Source organism: Dufourea novaeangliae, unplaced genomic scaffold, assembly GCF_001272555.1.
Source record: "Dufourea novaeangliae isolate 0120121106 unplaced genomic scaffold, ASM127255v1 scaffold208, whole genome shotgun sequence".
In the NCBI taxonomy this organism is placed as follows: Eukaryota; Metazoa; Arthropoda; class Insecta; order Hymenoptera; family Halictidae; genus Dufourea; species Dufourea novaeangliae.
Window position 1 is genome coordinate 430,460 of NW_015374114.1, and position 19,294 is coordinate 449,753.

The following is a 19,294-nucleotide window of genomic DNA, read 5'->3' on the forward strand; positions in this document are numbered from 1 at the left end:
TGACACGAGGAAAAGAAAGTTACTTGGAATTTATTACTTTCTCGTGTACGTATATTGGGGATTCTCTATCTCTAACCATTTTTAACACTTTGACTGCCAATCAATCAGATTCTATCGGATTTATCCTAACACGTTAGTACCTTTTGAATTTGTACTATTGGGAAAATATCCTGATGTAATATACCTATTTCAGTTTCGGCCATTTAGAATATTAATGCCCGTTGGTTTGTAAAGTCATTCACTCTACTGTTAATTATCGTTACAAGATTCTAAAGGTAACTGTTTTTTCTGTATGAAAGGAAAAACAAGACGAGCGTCCGTTCTGCTTATTAGAAACTACCACCTCCCGAGCAATCTTCGCGCGTGGCAGATTGGAACTTTGCTTAGAATGTAATTTTACGCGGAGCGCATCAACCGTGGGTGCAATACGAATTCATGCTCGACACGGGACCCGTATACCATTGTGTAACGTCGTTACCCTTTATAGACAGTCGCGTCCCGGTAAGATGGTTCCGCCACTTATTTCAGCCGCCCATAATCGACCGGAATAATCAAGCCGGTCCCACGTGTGCCCTGCGATTGTATAACGGAACGAAGTTCCTGTCGAAGTAACAAACGATTCCTGTTGTTACTGAACGTTTGAATTTTTTCATATTTCACGTACATACGTACTCGATCATTCTCCATTAACCCGCTATCCCATTAAATTTAGTTCTGGTTTAGTCCCATTTTCCCAACAACACCGAGGATCGGATCAATCGCGAAGGCACAAGAAATAATTAATTCCCAGGGCACCAAAGGAAGCTTTCGCCAGAAGTAAGAAGTCTGCTCCGTCTTTCGAACGCGAGCTCCAAGAATAAACAGCGAAAAACCCATCGTCTCAAGCGACATCCACACAATTAATTCCCTTCCGAGATCTCCGATATCCTCCCTCCCTCCCGCGGGCATCCGTGTTCCCCTACGGTGTCCAGAGCTTTTTCACGGGCGTAATTCCACTCTGCACCCCCTCCAACCCTTTCTATTCTTTCCGGTTCGCAAACAAGCGCGACCCTTTGGACCGTGTAGCGAGCGACTACGGCGGACGATGACAGTGGGAGGGTGCTAAAAAGTTTTCGAATAAAAGTTTAAATACGCCTGGAAAACTTTGCTTCGCAGCCCTCTGACCCTCTCTTCTTTCCATTCTGCACTCGACAATATGGCCGACTCGTGGCTCGCATCTTCGCGGCTAAGAATACGGGACATATTCTTGCGCTCCTGCACGAAGAACGCCGCGCTTCTGTACAGGGTGGTGTTTCCTTTCCGCAGGGGGGAGGGGTCGAGCAATCACGGCTGGCCCCGTGTTTCATCCGGTTTCGTCCGTAACCACCTTTTGTGCCCCCCCTGTTTTGTGGCCAACGCGAAGTTTGGGCGCGATTCGTTGAAAACTTCAGGGGTCTAGCTTCTTTCTGGTATTAAAAAGAACGAATTTTCTTTGTCGTGTTTCAATGAATTTATAGATTGTTTAGAATGTACCTGTAGAGTTTCCACAGATTTTGTAGTTGAAAAATTAGAAAATATCGCACTGTGGAACACGATCTTACAAATTCACAAATGCATTCTTACTGGTACACTCTACGTAATCCATTCGTTCGAAAACTGTCGGAGAATAAAATAATTACGTTTCTTCCCAGTCACCAGAAGAAGCCAGAGCCCTTAAGGGCGTTGTGTAACAGGAATCACTGTCGAGGGAGCCGAGGTAATCGCAGGTCTCTGGTTTATCCAAGGGGACAGTACTCTTTGCGTTTCCCACCTCCCATTCGGACGACCTTAAATGGAAAAGTTCAGAGGTCGCAGCGGTGGAAAATGGACGGGGCAACGTTCCCTTTCCACCTACGGCGGCCCTTAGAAATTAACCCTTTGTGCTCGCTGTGTACTTATTACACGGCCTGGCAACTGAAATCAAGGGATCCTCGGTCCGAGTCGAGTAATTAATTCCGTTTCTTGGTCCCGCGAGCCAGATTCGCGACGTCCACGACCGACCTTTTGGATATCGTTGTTCGGAAGTGATTTATTTCGAGTTGTGTCGGCAGCCGAGCTCGTTTTCGCGATACGCGATTACCAGTGACGATTGAGAGGAACCAGCCTGGTTGTTAACGACGGAAATAGCTACTGAATTTCTGACGAAACTCGGACTAATTTGCCCTGTCTTCACACGAGGCGAGACTCGGAGAAGAATGTCAGACGTGAGCTTCAAATAGAACACGTTTGATTGACACGTCGGAGATTCACAGACATTTTTTAATGGAAAGTGTCGTTTATTTTCTATGTTGAAACTAACGAGGAGTGAGAAAGTAATGAAGCTGAGAAGACAGGTCTGACGACAGCGGATTAATAAATATGTCAGTTATGGTGCAAAGATTTAATATTGAACGCTGTCATGCACGATGTCTGTGTTAACGTAACGAGTACGTTTAGTTTCCTTCAAGATGTTTAATATTTACTCGATGCCGTATGGAACGAGCATCGAAACGATTTACCCGATGTTACAGAAGCGTTCACAAACGCTCGTCACGATTACAAATGCAACTGTTAAACAGCGTCCGTAGAGCCACTGTTGTCTGGTACCAGCCACACTGGTTCAGTTAGGAATGGGAATTATTTAAACAGTAAACACGACTGCAACTTCGAAATAAGGTCAGATAGATCTAGTGTTTATACGAACTTTCCTAATTATCCTCGTGTGCTGAGTTCACCGCCCAAGGCTATTCCCGTGTTTTATGAAACACACATTGTACATATTTATCGATAGTCTCTGTCCCCTTGTTACTTTTTCTCAAATTTCTCAATATTCCTCAGATTTTTGGTATTCTACTGAGTAATACAGAGCTTAATTAATCATTTTAATTCCTTAACCCTCCGTGAACCCGTCGTTCTTCATGACACAATCCAAATTTCGCACTTAAATATCTCTGGAACGACGAGATTGTTATTAAAAAAAACCTTTTAACATTTAACTTTTAAAAATATTGCATAATGTTGTATGGACTCTGGGAGGTATCCCAGATTTTTTTCAGAATTTTTGGAAGACTGTGAAGTGAAAAAAAATAAGTCATTACATATAGCACCCATGGGGTGATGGAACCAGTAAGAAAAAAGGTTCGCGGAGGTTTAATATATACATCTGATTACGTAATAATTACAATAGTGCCGTCTTTCATGCAGACCACTGAACAAAGGATAATAAAATAAGACTCTACTATCTTTGCTCTTAGGTTCGGTAGCGTTTTACCTCAGCTTACTTCTAACACTTACGTTACTCCCAAACGAGAAACGACCGATCGATCGTTCAGCGAGTGTCTGCATCGATTTCCGACGGTGTCGGGGGCCGACACACCGTGTCAAGACAGAAGGATGCGTCTGAGCCCGGAGGCCAACGGCAGAAATAATTCGGGCCTCCTTGCTCCGGTGATAATTAATTACGGCCACCAGGATCGATGGGTGTCCCGAGAGGCGACTAGTGTGTCGAGGCATTATTAAATATCGTATATTCTCGGGGGGCTAATCCCAACCCTTCGGCAAGAACGAGCCATCCGCACAGTTTCCGCGGTGAAACGGAGTTTTGGTGGGGGGTGGGTCGAAGGTGGGGGATGGGATAGAGAATTTCCAGCGATCGTAAAGTTCGCTTTTTGAAAGGAAGATTTAGGGACGTGTTTAACGAGTTATAAGCTCGTATAAATAACAGGGCTCTCTCTCGGCACGGCGGAGATTTTCGGGATAGCTACACACGCTTTACGGCGCGAAATTTGTAATAAGAATTTATCAGCGCGCGTGTCCGGGACTATAGATTTACGATTAGAAGTTGCGTCGATAGGCGCGAACAATGCGCCAACGGTGGACACACTTCGATTGCTGTTTCAGCGTAGCGTTTAAATTCTCGCGAGCAGAGTTTAACTTCCGGATTCCCGCACGGGACTTCGATTGTTTTCGTACGCGTCTACCGTATGACAGATCTACGTTTTTTGTGGGACAACAGAGCGTGGATCGCTGCAATAGTACGCTCGATCAGTGAACCAGACTGCGACGTTTATGGCAGAACTATCGTTTTTCTGTTACCAGAGGTGCCGATTCCTACTGACATGCTGGCAGAACGCCGCTTAAGAACTACCTAAATAAGTGAGAACCTTCGAAAAAGAAAAGGGGCAATCGTGACACTTAGAAAGACACTAAGAGAGACACTCATAGAGAGAAACCCATTTCGACGTACACTCGGTTACAGACACACTGTACATTGTAATACACATTAGTCAGAATACTCAGGTAACTATAACAGTCGGATTCAATTACAATATAATAATTCAGTTGAATAAATTCAATCGATCAAGAAAATCGACCTGATTTGGCACTATCCGTGCGAAGGTTCAAAAGGCTCACTCCCTCATCTCCCACGATTCCGAGAAGCAGGTCGTACGCTTTAACAATCGCGCTCCTGGAATTCTCGTCTCACGTTCGATCCAACTTCGCATAAATTACGACGCGTAAGCAAACACACTATCAGACTGTCTAAGACTACCATCCGCGGGGCTAAATGTTTCTACGAGGGCGAGATACTTAGCGTTAATCCGCCTAGACTACCAGAGCATGAAGTTTTGCAATGTAACTTGTATTACGGAGGATACTATGCATTCGCTACGTCTATTGTCTCACGTGGAATAGAAGCTGGACTAAGATTTACTCTGGCAAATAGAGACACTGTTGACTCGTATTCTCGTGGGCATCTCTGTTTCGCGAGAAAATCTAGCGAATGGATGCCGAATCCACGGGAAACCTATCGACGACCGTGCAATTCGGTCTGCGGCGCAACGTTTATTCCCCCACCCCCTAGCGGTAATTGAATTTTAAATGTGGTTAATTGGGTCAACGGCTATGTAACGCCGCGATATAAAATTATAATATCGAATCGATCGGTTCTACGCTCCTCGGAATTCGAAGGATAAGGGAAACGACAGTGACGCTTTTCCTAAACCCATTCGTTACTAACATAACTGGTCACCCAACGTCGAGTGCTTAATGTGTACTAAATGTGACTATAGTCATTCACAACTAAGTGTTTCTTGTAACCTAAACATAACTAGACTGCGAATAGCACGTTTCAGGTTAGAGAAGGAAAATTTTTAACTAAATCTTTATTCATACTAGCGACAAACTCTGCCGTAACAAAGTATCTAAAACTACTGACAATCATTCAAACCTTCGAAATCCTCAAGAATCCTCCTCTTCCTGATCTTTCGTTTCTCTGAACCAGTTACTTGAACATTCCCGCCGGTTACTTAATGCACGAGTTTCGTCGCGAACCGTGTCGATCGATACATCAAATTCGAGGGTCTCGCAGCAAGCCCCCCGAATCTTATCTGGGCCAGATAAGAGGGAAGGCGGTCCCATTGAAAACTGTTCTGGTGGCGCTTAACGTCTCCTCGGTGAGTTATTACGCGGCGTGGCCCGGGGTCATTAATAATTCGCCAATATTAAGATTGATTTCCGTGCCGGGCGACGAACACGGAGCCAGCCAGCCACCGGGCCGATTTCCACGAAAGTTTCCCGCTGGTCGCGCAGTCAATCATTTCGCGTATTACGAGAAACCAACCGTTGCACATAGCCTGACCCGATACACGCCCGAAACTCGAGTTCGAGAGCGCCGTTATGCGGCCATATTGCTTTCGGATTACCTTGGAAGCACAGGAAAAACGTAACATCTGGCAAGGGAAGGATCCCCAATTTTCCGATTTCGATTTTACCAGAGTTTTGTAAGATGATAGTAATACGATAGAAATACTAGCTGTGAACATTCGATAATTTTGAAGTTGCGTTGGAAAAGTAGAACAAAAATATTTCGGTGAACGGGAATCGATCCCAGGACTCCCGATTTACCAGCTAAATAACCTTATAGTTTAATAAATTTAACTTTTATGCATAGTATATATAAAAGGTACGTAAATTTGATAGTTTACATCTTTAAAATTATCGCGTGTCTATAAAATAATTTTATAGAACCCCGTTAAAATCGAAGTCTGACAGTTGGACTTCTTCCTTTGTAAGAAGAAATCGGATTCCTCGACAGTTGAGAAGTTTTATGAATAAGTAGTACTGTGTTAGGACTGATGGAATATTGGATGATTAAAAGATTGTACTTGTGCAGAGTCACGTATCATTTCTGCGAAGTTGCAGGTAGAAGCCTGTGGGCTGGCAAGCTTTTTGTTTTCGGAATTAGAGAGGAAGTTTCTGCGCTATTACCGTGGTACGTGTTCCACGGACGCGTATTAGCTTCTATTGGTCACATGCGTGCTCTGCACACACTGCTCAATGATAATTGACCGTCGCGTGCGTGTGGAACTGTCCTGCTGATTCCTAATTGTAGCGCATGCTACAACTAACTGTTTGCGTACGCTTCTACGCGACAACTCAAGTGTTTGCACTGTGAGAAGATCGACTGACGTATCTTCTCTTTGTTTAACACTTTATTGACCGGTAGCCTATTAATTTAAAATTTTAATGCTTATGGATAAGAAGCCTATTCAGTTTCCTTCCGATCAGGATTAAAGAAGAAATTGTCGCGTTATTCTATTAGAGTTCTTGCTATTTTTCATGAATGGAATTCGCTACTGCGATTGAACTGTTTAATAATACTTTCTTGACTGTTAATCGTTGGATCTACTAAACTTGTTAAATAGCAGCCTGTAAGTAATGTGTTAATCACACAAAAATACTTCTAGTTTTGTAATTTAAGTAATTAAGATAGTAAAATCGACGGGAAACAGATCGTACCGTACGGTTTATGTTAAGTAGAAAAAGTCGTGCAATAGTCAGACGTAGACAAGGTGCCTCCGAAAGCTATGTACAAACGGGCACGAGGTTATTCTGCGTGAAAAAATAATTCATTTGTGACTTCGTTTTCATTACTATGAACATTAATCTGAAATGCCCGTATTCGTCATGGTAGTAAGTAGAAACAGACTAAAAAGGACAGACATGCTAGCGAAGTCCTATTCAATTACACGCGCATTCAAATTGAATTTTCTCTAAAACGAAGCCTCGAATAAAATAGTATCATTTTATATTCTGTTCTTATCTTTTACAAGGAATCACACCTCATGCCCCTTTGTACAATACATAGCTTTCGGAGGCACCTCGTATATTCCTCACATTCCGATATCTCTTCGAGCTAGTTCTCCTCGAGAAGGAAACTTCATTCTACATCATCGATACACTTTCCCTCTAAAATTCGATTCCTCTTAAAAATTCCCCCGAATCCCCTCCACCACTTTTTAATCCCCCCAGTACAAGACCTCCCATCCACTTATTCGTTTCCGCGGAGAGTCGTTCCTCGAAGGCGGGAACGAAACCTCTGAATACGATATCTCCGGCGTGTCCCAGTTGGTGTAATTCGCGAGACAATAGCCTCGAAACGGGCATCCCGCCGCGGGGGAACGATTTAAAATTGCATTCCGTATCGAACAATCGAGCCACCCCCGTCGGTTAAAATGGAAGCTGCGGGGCGCGGCGAAAGTTCCCGTAGAACGTACGGTCCCAAGCGAAAATCCACGGGTCGCAATTACCCCGATGAAAGGTGTACATCGTGAACGGTGTGCTCACGGTATAACAATAATCCAGGTTACCGGGCAGCAGGTAAGGCTGCTGCTGCTGCTGCTGCCTGGGTAAAATTGCGAAGCTTAATGGCGGTAATACCGTCGTGGCCGAGCCTTGTATGGCGTTAATAATGCAGCATATTGAGATTGGTTTCGCAGCGAGAACACCGGGGCCAGAGCCACAGGGACCTGACCTAGGCATCCGCCCAAGTTATTCGCGCTCCCCCTTTAATAATACACCCGCCAATGTAGGGCGCACCGCTCTCTCGCGATTCGACTAATGTAAAGACCACGAGAGAACGTTCGTGAGCGCCGCCACGCGAAGGAGGATCGCCCTATTCGAACCTAAAACGATCGTTTCGAGACGGGTTCCCTTTTGAGACGCCTAAGTCCCCACCGTGTGTCCGGGATTAGTTCATTGAGAGGTTGGTATCGCGACCCGTTTCACTGCTATCCGTCGACTGGCAAGTTGCGATCTACAGTGGGGTAAATGTCCCAATTACTGCTGGTGTTTATATTTGTTCGTATACTTTTGGAATAGCAATTAGGTGTAAGGAGTTCTATGCTATTTCTATTTATATACTCTTTAACATTAGTTTTATCATCCTTTTGTAATAAATTTGTGTTAATTTGTAAATAAAATTCGTATCGGTAAACAATTTGGTGTAATAGAAGTGACAGCCTTTCACGAATAAAATTCTGAGTACATTGAATCTCCAATTGTTTCTAGTTTGCGACCTGATTGTACCGTGGAATTTATTAGTGGTGATTTTTCAGAGATCTGGGAAGGTTTCCTTTTTGTGGGGATAGAAAATTCGACCTATTATTTAGATCGGATAACTTTGCATAATGCCGAGAAGCAAGAAATTTTGCATGTTATTATGGTTGGTGGGAAGTAAATCGACGATCATCGTTCATGTATTTAAACGATGCTTATCTGAGTTCGAATTGTAGACTTACTATCAGCCAAAGTAATACATAATAAACAAAAAAGGTATCCCGTTATTTTGCCAGTCGATAATTAAGCCTGAGCTTCGAACAAATCAAGGACAGATTGAGCGTAAAGCCAAGATGCCTTAGGTCGGTCCTGGGTCCTTATAGCGTTCAAACCAAGCGTGAAGCGAATCGATACGGAGACCAAATTGTTTGGACTAGCAGAGCAAACCCGTCGATCTCCCGCGAAATTGTTTCATCCGATCGACCGACGACGGCGTTTAATAATCGTTCGAGCGTCACGAGAAAAGGCTGATTCATACGTGCGATCGAATTTCCCCCACAATCTTATAGGGAGAAATCTTTCAGACCCTCGTAATTTCCTTTTTTTCTCCCAAAGCACGAGTTTCGGCAATAAAGTATGCGTTTGGAATAATGCCTGGATAATAATCGTGTAGGACAAACCAGACGATAATCGAGAGGAGTCTGTAACAGGTTAATGCTACCGTTTAACGAAATACATTACTTTTTGCGTTATTTTTCTTCCCCTAACAACCACGTTGCACCTACGACCTATACCTCATTACCGAATCGTTTCGACATGAACACGTGGAGATCCATCAACCGAGACTTGAGAATAATATAAAAACCGGTAACGAAGTTCGCGATAGAGGGTAAGCGTCGGCGAGGATCTACGCGGATATCGATCATGAAATAGTGCGATATATTCAATGAGGCTCTCTCACCTTCTTTGTTGGCGCTGCTCTTGATCTCGGTGGCCTTCGGCGCCGCGGACGGCTTCGGAATTTCTGAAATAAAAATTATCCACTTTGAGGGGCAGCAGACTTCCTCTACCCTTTGAACCGTAACCCAACCCCCGAATCGAACAGCCCAGCCGATGAGTTTCAGTTCAGACGGCGGCTGAATAACCCATCGTCGGGGATGATCGAACTTTGTTCGAGGAATTGGGGGGCTTTCGAGGCGCGTTAAACGATCCCGGGAGCCGGGGCTAGTGGCTTATGAAATTTTACAAGCTTTCGCTGACCCTGTTCTTTGGCGCTTGATCATTGATTTCATCGCGTGTACTTCGAAATCGCTGGACTACGGTGTCTAGGATTCAATTATATAGCTCGAGGAGTATGGAAATGCTTGCAGTGATCCACAGATTTGTTCACGTAATTTCGAAAGAAATTCTTTCAAAAGTTTATTCATGTTACCTTCAATTCTACCATTCTTTTATAATAAATTCTTCGGAATCAAAATTTACGGTTTGATATGTAATTTGGTTAAACGAACATCGCTGTCCTGTGTGAACAAATTTCTGGATCACTGTGTTTCAATTGATTCCTTTTTAATCTTTCGTACACCATGAGCTGATATTGTGCAACAATTACATTAGAATAGACTATGACTGTAAAAGATAGGTAGAAAAATGTAGACAAAATCTACGTAGACAATCTAGATAATACTAATACACTCGTATGTAACAAGATTTCAAAGTGGAGATTTTCGATCCAGTGTCATTCATAGTACCTAATCCGAATCAACTGAAAAACTGATTCAACAGAAAGTGATATTATAACACGTTTCCATGGCTCAGACATGCCATGGAATGAGTTAATTCGCGATCTTTATGATTTGATCGAAATTTTCGATCGCACAACAGAAAACACCACGTGGCACGGTGTTAACGGTGTGCACGTGTATCTATGTAAGGGGTAACTTTAATCGGAGTCGTTCATCATCTTACCGTACAACCTAATAGAGCCCTCGGTCTCGCCCAGCGAGTTCTTGCTGATGCAACGATAGTTCCCGAAGTCGCCAGACTGCAGGTTCCTGATGGTGAGCCTCATGTACGACCTGTAACTGTTCTCCATGATGTTCGCCGTGTACTTCTCGTTCGAGAGTATCATCTCGTCCCCGAGGTACCAGTAGCTCATCGCCCGTGGATACGCCTCGGTGTTGCAGTCGATCGTTACGTTCGTGCCAGCTGGTGCACCGACCAGCTGATTCGGCACGAAGATCATCGGCGAGACTTTAACATTAATGGAGTAAATGGGTTACGGCTTGAAAGGACGATCGATCAATCTCGTAATCGCGATTAGATCGAAGGTAACGTTTACGACGTAGCCTGTATACTTATTACCTGGCGATTTATCTTTGTCAGATATAATTATTTTAGCGAGTTGTGTCATAATTAATTTCTATGGTTGCTGTTATATACTCGTGGAAGCTCGAGATGTTCTTCCAATTAACCCCTACGCACCGGTGGACGAGATATCTCGTCTAACGGTGCGAAGGGGTTAATATTCAGTTTTTTTATTCCAAAATGCACCAGTGTTGAAAGTACAAAAGTATCGAATTGTTCGGGTATCTTCCATTACTACGCATCACGAATTCGAATGGTCGACGCAAAGGTGTGTCGGGGAACGAAACGAGGAGTTGTCGGGGCACAATAACGCAGATACGTTTAACATAATCGCACGATCATTCCGTTTCCATCCTGTTCCCCGGTCGGGAAATACCGTTGCTTTGGGACAATTTTCCGACTCGACCGCGACCCAAATGTAGCGGGTTTCGTTGTATCGGGGTCGCGAGGCAGGGGGTTCCAGGTGAAAAACTTTCTACACCGTAGGAAGTTTCTTTCTAACCAGGAGAGGGAGGGGCGGTAGGTCCTCTCGTTCGCCTGGAATTGATCAAATGTAAATACCGTCCCCTGGATAGCTCGCGCCGTGGAAAATAACCCGCGCGGCGTCTGCAGTTTAATTCGACCGGAATAAACAGAACTCCGTGGAAACTTTGCCGCGGCCAGACCAGTGCTCCCTGGATTAGAGAGCGTACGTACACCGTAGCAATCACCGGGTCTAAATTCGAATTGGATGATCTCTGGGCTGATGAAAACGCAATCCACGAATTTTTTTTTTGTTCCACAAAGAACACTACTAACGAGTCTGCCATCGAAGGATATAGTTAGATCTGGAAGGAGTGTTGTAGATAAATCGTTCTGGGCTAATTAACTCCTTTTCGATTTTCTTGACGAGTGGAATTTCCATTATTACTTTGTTGTTAACCCTAATCCGTGTCCCACATTTTCCCAACTTAAATTGTCCCTCGGTGTCAAATAGACCCAGTGGTAGAATGAAGGGATAAATAGATAAATTTGCAAATTCTTTGAAGCAAAAATCACAAAGCCTCAGCTAAATTTAACTAGACATGACAAAATAACGTCATTTCTTGGGAAGTAACTGTGTCAAATTGACACAAGGGACAGATGAGGGTTTATAATCACCCAGACACAAAAGAAACTCCTATCGCAAGCGCACAATTATTCTGAATGTTAAATATTAATGCCAGCGAAATTTCGTCAAGAGGATACATACATGTTATAAAGCCTAAGGGGTTAACGACACATCGGTGCATTAATGGGAACTAGGTGGGTGGAGACGCGATAATTAATCGCCGAAAAATTCGTCGGTTCCGTAGGCTCTGCCCGAGAACGAAACTGCCGGCAAACGAACGGGTTAACCATAGACGAATAATAGGGAGCGCGGCGGTACTGCAACTGTACTCGAGGGCAGCCATCGGCGGTATGCATCAGGCTTCCCACAAATCCACAAATTGCCGGCACTGACCCTAATTAACGCATACTTCTCTTGATTTCCCACCGTCGACTCTATCCACGTCCCTCCGAAAGTCTGATCTCCTTCATCCTCGACCGACCCTTCTGCCTGACCTCTTTATAGTTATCAGCTGTAGTTGAGCTAATCTGAACACGCTGACAGATTGTTCGTGTCTTCGAATTATCCTGTGATCATTTCAGACACCACTGTCGTTCGTGGATTAAGAGTTATTTTACAAGTTATGTGTAGCTATAATTGATAAATGTTTGAATAAATTTCTTGAAACTACTATGTGCGTAGTTTCTCTAGTTTTAGTGTAACTATCATTATTGGTGATATATAGATACGACTATTAGAGGAAATGATGGCAGCTAGTAGAAGTAACCAGCAATGGCCAGACACGTTAACCAACCCGTCATCTTCGACTTTGGATACAGCATATTTGAAGGACAAAATTAATTGGACATTTTGAGGAGTCTCGTTGTCACCCGCGGTGGAAGTGGGTGGAACTGAACGCCAATGGTCGACCCGTTAAATTGGACACAGTCCATCAACGTTCCTGACGAACACTCCCGCGCGTAGACGCGTTGAATTACGACCCTCATCTCCCTTGCATCGGCATCCCCTCGTCAATAGATTACGGTTGCTCCTATCAGCATGGTTAATTAATTAATTCCAGCTACGATTATTCGATTCAATCCTACGGGAAGGTTATCCTCGTGTATTTAATAATCGAAAGGAATAATCGAGAATAATCATTTATCTTCGGGATTGAAAAGGACACCGCCCAGCGAAGCCAATTCGAATTTACTATCGATTTCTTCGAAGTTTTATACAGAATTATGCGTGCTGTGGGAAACACCAGTACAGAGATTCAATGAATAGGATATTCCTGGGAATGGTCGAATCGTTTATTCTGTCACTTTAGCCTGTCCAAGCTTGGCAAGAATTTGTATAATGTCCCTCTGGAGGGTCTTGGGGCGCGTCAACCGAGACGAAAGGACTTCTGTAATCCTGGAGGAGACGGGCCAAAGCTGCGTTGATCGAATATATCTGTCCGTGGGCTATCTACGGTAATCCTACGTTTGCTTCCCTTTTCTTTAAAGAATCTATACTACACTTTTATCTCTCCTTAACGTAATAACGTACACCACCGGCCAAAAGTATGGAACCAGAGTTCACGATTGATGGGACAGTAACTCATTATTCTGTTACGATGTAATAAAACCCACGAAATCAGTACATGTCTAATTCATTTCCAAGTTTTAACAAATTACTGTTACCATATCTTCGTAGAATAATATTTTCCTCTTTATTTAATTATCAGAGCTGGTCCCATACTTTTAACCAGTAGTGTATCTTCAAACATTACGACCATTGATATCAGACGATGGAATACCTTGAGTTTGGTCGTTACAAAAGAATACTCACGAAGAAATACCTACTTCCCATGTACCAAAAGTTCTATAAATTTACAATATCCTGGACCACGATCTTCCCCTGTAGACAAACCGATCGCGAGTCCCGATCAAGTTTGCGATTCAAAGGCCCAGGCGGAGTCGTTTTTCCTTTCTTTTTTTCGCGACATGTTGAACAAAGGAGCACAAAGTGGTACGAACGGAACACACGAAGCAAAAGTATCCAATCTGCTCCGTGCAGCCAGGATTTAAGGGCCAGGAGGAGAATATTCCAGCCTGATGGGCAGCCGACCCTAGACAAATCGTTCGGAAGAAACGAGCAGCCTGGCGGTTTTAGTTAGGGGATAATTCGATTCCCCTTCTCTCTCTCTTCGGTAAGGCCGACGGATTCTTACTCGTGAATAAAATTACGGTCATCGGCGAGCAACCGGAATTCCACGTGCGATTCCCATGTTCAGGAGAACACGAAAACAAACGTCAGAAGAGTCACGGCCCTCGGAAAGAGATAAAAATTATTCAGAGGCGTCGCGAGTCAGCGAAGAGAGGGAGGGGAGGATGGGATAAAACAAAAGTAGCCGAGCGAGTGTTTCGAGGGCCAATGGCGGAAGGCAGTGTTTTCTTGCCGGTCTAAATAAAATATGCCCGGCTCTCTTCTAAATATTCAAAGGACACCGTCGACCTGTCCCGTGGCATCCCGTTGCTTCCATGGTACGCACACGGTCTCGCGCCAACTGACACGAACGAATGGAACGCATAAAAGGGAGAAATGACCAGAAGCGTCGGGGACCGGGACTTCGAAGCGCGCCGCGGAGCTACCGGGGTATTTCCCTCGGGTTTTCCTAACGGCGCATCTGCCTGACGCCCCACCCCCATATTCCTCTCGTCAGACGATGCACACCGACGGTTGCAATTCGTGAAATGAAATTTAAACAATACTTGGCCCCGAATAATCCGTGTTTCGATCCCGGCCGATGGTACCTATTTCATGTTCCTTTAAATTTGTATTAACTTACTTTCTCGTATATTTCTTTCTATGCAACTCGTTCCCTCGATCTTATTCTTCGATATATGGGGCAACGCGACAGGAGCATATCGCGGTAACGAGAAATTAAAAATGCAAGACGTAGGTATCGGTTTCTATAGGAAACGCGATACGTAAGGCTTGTCGTCGGTTACACGCACGGAATTGATAATGTCTCGAGATCCATTCAGATCGATTTTTTCACTCACATTCAACGTCCACGGTGATCCTCTTGCTGACCGTTGGCGGGACACCGTTCGTCGCGATGCAAAGGTACGCGCCCATCTCGTTGCGCGTGATCTTCGTCAGGTTTAGTTGCTCGCCGGTGTACATGGGCACTGAAACCGAAAGCAGAGAGATTGATCGATCCTGACCCTCTGTCGATCGTGCAAACGCAACGCCGCAACGGAACAAACTGCTCACTTGCGGCGGATATAAACGTATAAACAGAATCCTCCGAAGAGACTAAGGTTTTATCGGCGATACTTTCTCGGATTAAATGAAATCCCTCTTTTTTCCTGGTGGGTTCTAAAAAAACACGGAGGTCGAAATCGTGAATAGGGGAAACAGGCGAGCGTGGATCGTATCAATCTATCGGGTGAATTTTTTTAGTTCACTATTATTATTACTATGCTCTGAGTAGGGAAATAACGGGGTTCTGCAAGATGTAGACAGGCTCCTAATGATATATGTGAAATATTAAGTGGAGACACTCGAAAACTAATAGACCAAAACGCGTCGAGTATACACGTTTCGTTACCTAACACCGTCCAGACTACTTCCCACGATGGAAAAGTTCTCTGGCCGGACCGCGATGGTAAAAGTGCCGGGAAAAGAAAAAATGACCTTCATCCGTGCTCGTTCGGGAATATCAGAAGTGTCGTTGGCTGTTCCGCGTCGTTAGCTCGCCTTTCATCCCCGAAATCGCTGTGAAAACCATCGGTGGCCGCGATTCCGAAACGCCTTGCAAGGCCGATTCGTCAGCCGAGGCTTGCTCGCTCGATTTTGATTCCAGTTGGCATTAACGCCCGGTAAATCGGCCTCGATCGGCGATTTACGAGCGAAGGGGGGCTTCCTTTCGATCTGTTCGAACGGGAGGAAGTTCGTAGAATTTTTAGGGGTGGAATCGAGGGTGAAAGAAAGAGGGGAGAAGAAAGCTGATACCAGCGTAATAAGAGGGCTCGTAATTATTATCATCGGTGTTACTATTATTACCGTCGTTGTCGTCGCAGCTGCCGAGAAAATGGATTCCTCTGCCAGCCAGGCGCGTCTCTCTCGCGGCCGACGAATAAAAACTGGACGGGCTCTCGTTTTATCCCTTCGTTCCCGTTCGTTAGCTCGAACACCGACGTCGTTCGTTGCTTGCGCGCCGTTACCGTTGACATCGTGCCGGCGTTCAACGTTTTTCCTCGAACGGCGCGATATTGGTAATAAGTTTAATTGCATTCCAGGACGGAAATTAGTCTTCGTTTCATAAATATGTATTCAGAGGGGAACACGGTTTAATTAATGAGCTCTTTGTTCGGAGGGAAACGCGTTCATTAAGGGAGGACGCGGAATGGAATCCGGGAAGAATTTACTAGTGGCTTTTTTCTTCGAGGAGGTCTTCCGATCTCGAGGAATGATTGTTTTCGTTATCGTCTGGATACTGGGAACACCTGTAGTTCTTCGAGAATAATTGACTACGCAGACATTCGAATGGTTATCTTCGTTGATATTGGAGAGGCGGGTTCACGAGATTCGAATAAATACTGTAATAAGCTTCGAGTTTGTTTTCCTTATGGTATCTTTCGGTCATGGTATTTCTCGAGAAATAATTGCACTGCACTGCAATATTCTGAAGAAATATAATAGCTCCATTTCATAAGAAAATAATGAACTTCACTCAATTATAATTGTGAATACGGCGTAAAAATATGTATTGTACTTTTTGGTCGTATGCAATTAGTGGAACACGTTCATGAAATTCCAGTAAATATTTTAATAACAGTCGAGGCAAATTGCCTCTAGTCGTCTCGCGAAGAGTATTGGATACGGGGTGTCTGACCAGGCACCTGCTCTTTCTACTCGGAGCTTTCCCAGCTTCACGAAAGTAAAGAGATTGTACTTTTCCCCAGTTCAAACATCAAATATTATTAGAATACATTTCGCCGGTGTCTCCGTTTCATTCGCGCGGGATAACGATGAAAGCGGTTGAAAAAATATTTCCGCAGGGATTATCACGTGGGGCGTGGATAGCGAGAGTTCGGTATATCCCGACGTTTATCCGTGAAAATAATTAATTAGAGGGGCGAAGGAAGTCGATAAATTAAGCAGGAAGAAGAAGGTCCTTTCCGGGAGGACACCAACAATATCTAGCTTCACTGATGCAGCTTGTTACCGACCATAAATCTTCGTCCTGGGTCGCTTCAATTTTATATGAAGTCAACTCATGACTCGCTTCTTTCCTCCACTATCTTCGTCGAAAAAGTCAAGGTTATTACTTCTGTGGAGTCACTTGATTACTAACGAGCTTAACACGTCGACTGTCCACAGTGAAAAAAGTCGTACATAACCAGACACACTTCACATCGTTTTTTAGGTCGTAAATCGTTGAAAATATATGCGTTTAAGTTAACAGAGGCTGTTTGTCTAGTTTTCAATTATATTGCGATATTAATTTTACGAAGAAATTATGTCACGATATTTGAATAACCCAGCCTCTTTGCAAACATAACCCATATTTGGATGACGTGGCAGTATAACTATTAGAGTTCGTAACAAGAACAGCCCATCCAAGACAATCCCAAATCTCAATTCAAATCAACCCCAAAGTATCCTCTGCATTCTATATAATTGAATTAAGAAATTAAAAAACGATAGTACTTGCTGCTTTCTGTTCTTGGAAATCACAATTCCTCAACGAGGATCGTCCAAGCTTCAATACATTGGACTCTAATAATGATACATGTCTCTTAAATTCTGCTCTGGTTCATTCGAGGTTATTAATCCAACTAAAATTAAAAAAGAAAAAGCAAAACGCCACTAATCAATCAAGTTCACTTCAAGGCCTGTTTAATCCAACTTCTCCAAAAGGATCCTCCATCACGAATGACGAACGACTCGTACCTTGAATATTCGGTTTGCTCGTGGTCCTGGATCTCCTGTAGACCAATGTCCTTTCGAAAACAATCGCTGGCCAGACGAGAATCCCTGGCGGACAGATGGAATCGCGCTCACGGACCGGCAATCTCCTCTTTTCACGACGCGTTCATAAATCTTTACCGCGGGGTTTATTCCGGCTTTACTCGCCTCCTAGTCGTGATTAACCCCTCGGCCATTAGACAGGCGGTTGAGGGGGGGTGATGGTAGGCGAACAATGTTTCTTTCACGAGACACACGCCCTGCCAAACTGCCTTTCCACGTGTACGACACGACGACACTCGGTGGAACGTCAGCGTTCGCTGCCGCCAAGGCAGCCAACCGATCGATGCCCACGAATTATTGAGAGACCGTCTGAATTTCGGGGACGCTTCGCGATAACGTTCGACGACGAAACCTCTCCGTGTTACTTTTCGCATTCCGCGACCCTCCGTCACTCTCTGTTCCCGTGCTCGAATAAAAAGAAACGCAGCGGCATGAGAACTTTCGTCGAATTCGAAGTAGCGGTACATTCCAGACTCCGAGGACGTTTTTTTAGTTTGTACAATTGAAAGGTGAATTTCTTTTTTGGTGTTACAGACTATGTACTTCGGTGTACTACGGGAAGGATGAAGACTGTCGAATTGTAAACGAAATTCTATTTGAACGAACCTAACCAGGGATAAATCAACTGTCAGCAATTAATATTTAATACGCGTCTTCGTCCATAGTCAGTGAAAGAGGTGCGTCGATGGTCGGGCACGAGGTCCAACTCGAACGAAATTCTATTTAACGAAGGGTAATGGCTCGAGTGACATGTAAAACGGGTATCGACAACGTCCGGCCTCGCGTTCATTCTTTTTCCTGGACACACACACACACACACACACACACAGTTGCACGCGATCCTGGCCAGAAATTGCATTATTTTACGAAAACTGTGTTAAAACGAACTCGAACAGAGTTCGAGAGCAGCGATATTCTTTCGCGCGACATGCTGATGCCACACACGGTAATGAAGTTTCAGTCAGAGAGTCGGCCCGTTATGCAGCGGAAAAAATTTCAACCTGAAAACTCTCCTTTCGGAACGGGGCTATTAGCGGCGATCGGTTCGATGTATCGATTTGCATCCCGAGCTTTGAACCGGTCGTTGCCTCAACACTACTGCTACCGATAGACGAATACATTAATGGCGGATGAAGCGATAGCAAAATGAACGTGTACCACGTCGCTGCGATTCTCCTAACGGAAAGGCTCGTATCAGTTTGCTTCCAACGATTATTCGATGAATGAATAACGAATACAAGTTTTGCTTATTGTCGTTACTCTGGAGTTGTTTAATTTTCTAGTAGTTTCGTGCCATAAATGTTTCTGAAGTCTGTTTAAATCTAGATACTTGATGATAGAAGTGATTGTTTTAATAGGATAAAGGAGTGAAACCAATTATATTTATTATTATATTAGCAATATTTACTAAAAGAGCTCAACTTCCGTTTTCTTCTTGATTGCCAATTTTAGAATTTCAATCCTTCGAAGAAGGTGAAGTACAAAACCGTAATTAAA

At 44.1% G+C, this 19,294-nt stretch overlaps 1 protein-coding gene across 2 annotated transcripts in view; it reads right to left on the reverse strand.

Annotated features, from left to right (window-relative positions):
- LOC107190915 (lachesin-like) overlaps nucleotides 1-19,294 on the reverse strand; it is a 272,876-nt gene that overhangs the window by 33,197 nt on the left and 220,385 nt on the right. For both annotated transcript variants that reach the window (XM_015579807.1, XM_015579806.1), the window contains exons 6-8: nucleotides 14,821-14,949; nucleotides 10,303-10,587; nucleotides 9,299-9,361 (exon numbers count right to left, since the gene is read on the reverse strand). In XM_015579807.1, coding sequence (XP_015435293.1) covers nucleotides 9,299-9,361; nucleotides 10,303-10,587; nucleotides 14,821-14,949 — 477 coding nt within the window. The remainder of the gene's footprint in view (nucleotides 1-9,298; nucleotides 9,362-10,302; nucleotides 10,588-14,820; nucleotides 14,950-19,294) is intronic.